Raw genomic sequence first — 6,459 nt, 5'->3', positions numbered from 1 at the left:
AACCTAGGCTCTGATACCAATGTTGGGTGGTCTTGGGCCTTCTCAACCCAAAAGCTAGCTCAAAGGTTGAGACTTTCTCTAACACTTATAAATTGACCACCAGCCCCTTCCACTTCTGATGTGGGATAACCCAACAATTAGTTACTTGAGGAATAAAATACGTCCACGAGAGAATGAACAATGACTAACATTCTGTTACTTTTCTTGTTTTGCCAGGATGTAGGTTTATGGTTAGAAGAAATAAAGCTTGGTAGCTATCGTTGAATTTTCAAAGAAAATGGTTTTATTTGAAGTTTGGACTTATTCACTTTCCAATAGGTGTGATTGTTCCATGCACTTCTATATAAGTTTTCTTGTATAATAATTGTTGAAATATCTGAACGCATAATAATAGGTGATTCTTGAATAAATCGAACCAACTCTGCACGTTAAAGTGATTTATTTGTGTACAACAATTCCTATTGATGCCTCGACTCTTAGATTTCAAACTAATTTGGGATTTAATTGCCCATGTTAAGGGGAAACCAAGCAAGAGACCATTAATTATTTTTTTTTATACCTAGTGATCTAGAAAAAAGAGTTTGGGATTAAATCACCGTTGATGGCTCTTTAATTGAATTTTTAATGAGTTATTATATAAAATTAAAAAAAAGTATTTTTATACACAAATAAATTGTTCTTAAAATTTATTGTTTTAAAAACAACACAACAAATCAAATAGTTAACATAATGGATCTTATTATAACTTATAACTTATCGCAACTAACTAATCATATTATAATTTGAATACAACTAACTAACCCTATAATAATTTGAATTCAACTAAAACTTTTATCTTAGTAATTAATAATCCCTTTCCTAATAGGAATTTGAATTCAACGAAATTTTTTTATCTATAGTAATTAATTAATAATCCCTTTCCTAATAGGAATTTGAATTCCACAAAAGCGTTTATAGTAATTAATAAATCCTTTTCGAATAGGAAATAAATCATAGTAATATATATACAAGCCCCTTACCTAAAATTTGTTTCAAAAAGTAATCAAAACTACAATGAATAAAATTAGGTGCGTGGAAGCTGCTAACATGAAGAAGAAGAAAGAAGACTGGGAACTTGATCCTTCAAAACTTACTGTCGGACACTTAATTGACTTTGGAGGTTATGGGGCAGTTTATAAAGGCATTTACGACGATAAAGAAGTCGCAGGTATAATTAATTAATTACTAATTTTTTATTAATGTTTATACATATACTTTCCAATTTGTTTTTAGCGCGTTTCTTGAATATTGTTGTTAAACTGAATATAGTTTTGTACATTATTTTTGAATATTATTGTTTATTAGAATGCATATAGTAAAACTTTATATATAGGGGTTACGTTTCTTGAAAACTATATATATCAGGGTTACATTTTTTGAATATTGTTGTAAGAATGATTATAGTAAAAATATATATATATTAGGGTTACTTTTCTTGAAAACTATATATCTGACGGTTACTTTTTCTTGAATATTGTTGTTAGAATGATTATAGTAAAATTTTATTAGTGTTAGGTTTCTTAGAAATATTGTTATTAGAATGACTATATAGTGATTGTTATGTTTCTTGAATATTGTAATTTTACCATGTTATCATGGGAAACTTAGAGAGGTTGAAAAAGTAATATGTATTTATCAAAATTTTAATTAACACACATGATGAATTTCAGTTAAAATGTTTGATTTGAGAGATGATTCAATAGAAAAAAAGCGGATGGAAGAGGTATTCATGCAAGAAGTTTCTATTTGGTGCAATCTTCAACACTCCAATATTGCTGAGGTAGTATGTATATATATTTACATAATTAATTTTCTTATTTGCAAATGATCAGCTGAAATATATTAATTTTGTGCAGTTCATTGGAGCTATAAAGAAGACGAATGTGTCAAAGATTAAAATAAAATGTAAAAAATGTGCAAATGTACTAAGTACAAATGGATATTGTTGCATAGTTGTGGAATATGTTGGTGGAGGTACTCTTCAATCCTATCTTTACAAACATACAATATTGAAGAAGAAATTGCCTTTGGATACAACTATACAAGTTGCATTAGATGTTGCTAAAGGGTTGAATTACATTCATTCCAACAAGATTGTTCATAGAGATGTGAAGACTAAAAATTTACTTGTTGACAAAAATGGAAGAGTGAAGATAATTGATTTCGGAATCTCTAGTAAGTTTTATTCTCCTATGATGGTTGGAACAAGTGGAACTATGGGTTATATGGCTCCTGAGGTTTTGAGCGGTTCGTCATATGATCATAAATGTGATGTCTACAGCTTTGCAATTTGCTTGTGGGAAATGTATGCTTGTTTATTTCCATACCCTCAACACATTTCTCATAGTAAAATCTCACATCAAATTTACAAGGTACTTTACTAATTGCTTACTTGTCCCTAGCTTGTCATTAATTAATTGTCAAATTAACTAAGGAGTTGTTTTGTATGTAAATTTCAGTATCGAAGGCCTGAGATACCAAAAAGTTGTCCAACAGCATTGTCAGATATAATGAAGAAATGTTGGGATGTAAACCCACAAAATAGGCCAGAGATGAAGGAAGTGATGCAGATGTTATTAGCCATTAAGACAAGAAGACAACAACAACAATTATAACTTAATTACGTGTAAATTGTATTTCCAACCCTATTGTTAGCTAGCTAATACAGATCTATTCTAAATTTCTTAAAAATTACATTCCAAATCTGTCATCAATTTTCTACAAAGTTAATTCGAAATAGCTTACATTTACCTATTTTTTAGATACCTCCAAACTTAAACATACGTCCACATACATGAGTTATTTAGATCGCTGATCAACATGACCAAAATTGCTCTAAAACTAATGAAAATAGCTTCGTTTTACTCTCCATCTACTGCTTCTCACTTGCTATCTAGTTTTTGGTGTGGATTTAATGTCAGGATTTTGAGCTATTATATACATACCTCGATCAGAGTTGTACTGTCTCACTATTTCGCACTAATTAATTTTCTAATTAATATTGCTTAAGTTACTTGCAACTTAAGACGAACTAAATATCTAACTAACTAATTGAAAAATACGCACTGCTGAAATACTAAATTGCTAAAATATAAAGGGATTAGGTTAAAAGAAATCGATCAGCATAATTTTGAATATTGAATAAGGATACTACAAATAACTCTTAATCAACTTGTCTATAACGTATTTTCACAAATCCAACTGAGAAAATGCAGGCATTTATGAGAGGCAATGACAATACTGAAACAATTTTTCACCATGAAAACAGGAAAGCAGCCACAAATCAACATCACGCTTAAAAGTTCATTATCTGATAGAGTTATGTACAATTGAAGATTGTGAACCACCTTGTTTCAGCAAGTCTCATATTGAACTGCTGTCCGAACAAAAGAGCCATCAGTTTCAGGATGCACAAAGGCTATATACAAAAGGAATACGAAAATCAACAGGTTGACATGGCAACAGATTTACAGACGGGACAGTTATTTTTGTGCATAAGCCACTGTTTTATGCAGTCGATATGATAAAAGTGTCCACAACCCAGCTTGCCCATTTCATCATCAGCCTCATATTCTTCCTGTATTTCGGAAACCAATAAAAGATAGTTTAATTGTTAGAGAGTAAACTTTTCTTTAAAACGATGTTTTGAGACTACCAAACACAAATATATCACAAACCTGACAAATGCTACAATTTTTCTCCACTACTGTGTGTAAATGAGAGAAATTATTCAAAGAGACGGGCTTTGTTCTCCTAACACATTGAGTTATCTCGTTTTCTTTCAATCCTGTACTCACATATCCAATTCTATCACCGAGTTCCACCAATTCCTGTAAGCAAAGGGAACTTATCGTTAACACACAGATAGAGTTACAAGGACAGAGAGATCCAAGGAAATGACTTGCCTCATATGACATGTTATCCACATTAAGCCTCAAGCTTCGGTATCGATCAGGACAATCTGTTCTTCCTCCCATAAAACTATTCTGAAGCATCACAAACTGCAATTATAGTTCACTAAGTATCACTTCCGGATTGCATATTAATAATTTAAAACATTTATCCCAACTGTGAATGTTAACTTCTCAAAAGGAGGAAAAAGAAAAGGATTCGTTACCACTATGCTATGCTACGATACAGAACTCGATAGATAACAGTGACTGAAAGCTCCTCTAATATTACTAAATTGAAAGGTTTATATAAGGTGAATAACTGATAAATTCCACAAACTACATGATGCCATAGCCATAGGATGGGTGTTTGCTGCATGTTGTAATAACAAACATGCTTAAAGGCTTCGTCAAAATCCACTATTGCTTTAGCAACATTATATTAGTCTGGTCATTGAGTTTCTCCGCAAGTAAGTTGTCACTCTGAAGTTAGGGTACATCAACTTAAACTTGAGGACAAGTTTCTACAGCTTCACTGTCAAGTCTACTCACGTTATTCTCAGATAAGAACACTACAATGGCAGGGTAAAATTAAAGAAATGGCACTAAACTACAAAAACTCACTCACAAGACCACCAGATAGGCGAGATATTCAAAAGCACATGAGGAAACATAATTTCACTAAAGATTCTTCTGCGCAGCAAAGAGATTGTTGTTATATTTAGATTAGGCAGTAAGGCAAGCGAGGAGAAACCTCAGAAAGCCCTTCAGAAAAATCAAAATGAGAATGATGCCCAAATCCAAACCAATCTGCTCGCGAGTGTGGCCTTTCCAGAGTTGCAGTATCAAGAACAGGATAGTCTTCTGAGCCTGTCACCATTCTTTGCATAGACTGCTGTGGAAAAAGAAAATGAAATTGCGGGATATGCTTCACTTTACCAACACATAAATCTTGTACTCAACATTCAACATATATACATTCAACTGCAGATATAATATAATCAAAAGCCACAAGTCATAAATAGTCCCTATATGAATTCAATAGTATCAATCTTGCATTCTTGCTTCATTTGAACCCGTATCATAACAATTCACTATATATAATCCCTCTGATCCTATTTATTAGTGCAAATCAACTAATTTTGGATATCACTTAGAAAATAGATACTTTAAGTTTATGAAAATTGAATCATTTCTAACTGCATAAAAAAGTCACAATCCAAATTAGTCAAAAAGATATTAAAAGAATGATAGTAAAAAGAATATGATAAGCAATAATTCATGGCAAAATTATATAATAATATCCATTAATTATTACCTCCTTGGGCGTAATCTTGTCAGCATCAACTCTCCCTTTAGAAGAATGGGGTTTTCTTGAAACAACAAAATCATCAAAATCACCATCAAAAAAATTAAGGGTTTTGGTTCTCAGCTTCTTCTTCTTCTTCTTGGATTGGCTATCAGCAATTGGTGCAGGGACAGAGAGTTGTGAAGTTTCCCTGCAACCCACACACCTAAATGGTGTGAAATTCTTCTTCTTTTTAGCGATGGGTGTTGTTGGCCATTCATGGGTAGAAGAAATGGTGGAGTTTATGGGGTTTCTTTTGATTTTTTTTTCTGGGTTCTTTTGATTTTTGCTTCTGGTTTCTTTGTTTCTTGCTTGATTTCTGGACATTGTGAAGCTTCTTCCAGGCATGAGTATGGACTGTGCCATGTTATTGACGAGCGAAAGAAAGAAAAATGTGTGTTAACACAAAAGGAAAGAAGAAGAAGAAATGCTTATGAGAGAATCAAAACAATAAAACAATACAATCTATCTATTTATACAAGCAACCGAGGAAGTTCTAGAATTAAATAAAACGTCGAGTAATATATCCATATACTCTGATTCAATTGTTACTTATGTTCTATTATACGGTATCCGTTAAATTCATATTTAATAACACTATAAAAAGATTCATTTTTATGTGACAGAGATTTAAAGTAATAGTTCGTCACTTTAATATTGTCTTCTCATTTTGTTTTTTGCCTTATTTATTAGTATTTAATAATTAATATTATTCATTTTTTATCCTATATTTTTATAAAACTCTGATATCATCACGATCCAAAAATGGACGTGAAGGCACTCGTCTTATTCGATCAACACAAGTCAGTCTGAAACCTAACTAATATAGTGAATGCGGAAGTAAAATGTGAATAAAAGTCTAATATTATAAAATATTGTGGAAAATAAGTCAACTTAATTAACCCCCAAAACCTGATCCTCACATGTACAAACCTCTAAAGTATTACAACTGAATCAAAAGAAAAATACAAATCTTATATGACATTGTTTCTTGATTAGAACAAGATCATAAATATGAGTAAGAAGGTCCCCTGAAATGACAATCAACTACCTCATAAATCTCCATAAGAAGCCTCAAACAATGGGAAAGGAAAATATCACAAAGGTTCAGGCTTATAATCTACAAAAAATTGTAGAAGCAAGGGGTGAGTACCAAGCCCACGACACTCAACAAGTAAACCT

At 31.8% G+C, this 6,459-nt stretch overlaps 2 protein-coding genes across 4 annotated transcripts; one reads left to right on the top strand and one right to left on the bottom strand.

Moving 5' to 3' along the window:
* The first annotated feature begins 1,027 nt into the window (after positions 1 to 1,027).
* Positions 1,028 to 2,873, top strand: LOC138340609 (serine/threonine-protein kinase 54-like). The gene is made up of 4 exons (XM_069292527.1): positions 1,028 to 1,207; positions 1,710 to 1,819; positions 1,896 to 2,411; positions 2,499 to 2,873. Exons 1-4 carry the CDS (start codon positions 1,054 to 1,056, stop codon positions 2,652 to 2,654), a joined length of 936 nt encoding a protein of 311 aa, XP_069148628.1. The 5' UTR covers positions 1,028 to 1,053; the 3' UTR covers positions 2,655 to 2,873.
* Positions 2,874 to 3,322: 449 nt separating this feature from the next.
* LOC101244847 (ring finger domain-containing protein) lies at positions 3,323 to 5,901 on the bottom strand. Of its 3 annotated transcripts, none has more exons than XM_010315921.4 (5): positions 5,248 to 5,901; positions 4,684 to 4,824; positions 3,945 to 4,040; positions 3,717 to 3,869; positions 3,323 to 3,616 (listed from the first exon to the last, which is right to left on the bottom strand). In XM_010315921.4, exons 1-5 carry the CDS (start codon positions 5,641 to 5,643, stop codon positions 3,482 to 3,484), a joined length of 921 nt encoding a protein of 306 aa, XP_010314223.1. In that variant the 5' UTR covers positions 5,644 to 5,901; the 3' UTR covers positions 3,323 to 3,481. The 3 variants fall into 3 exon arrangements, with proteins under 3 accessions (XP_010314223.1, XP_010314224.1, NP_001334281.1); NM_001347352.1 differs by having other exon boundaries at positions 3,332 to 3,616; positions 4,684 to 4,821; positions 5,248 to 5,721; XM_010315922.4 differs by lacking the exon at positions 4,684 to 4,824 and having other exon boundaries at positions 5,248 to 5,895.
* Between the last annotated feature and the right edge of the window lie 558 nt (positions 5,902 to 6,459).

This window comes from Solanum lycopersicum, chromosome 12 (assembly GCF_036512215.1).
Source record: "Solanum lycopersicum chromosome 12, SLM_r2.1".
Lineage (NCBI taxonomy): Eukaryota > Viridiplantae > Streptophyta > Magnoliopsida > Solanales > Solanaceae > Solanum > Solanum lycopersicum.
This window is presented reverse-complemented; position numbering and strand designations above follow the sequence as displayed.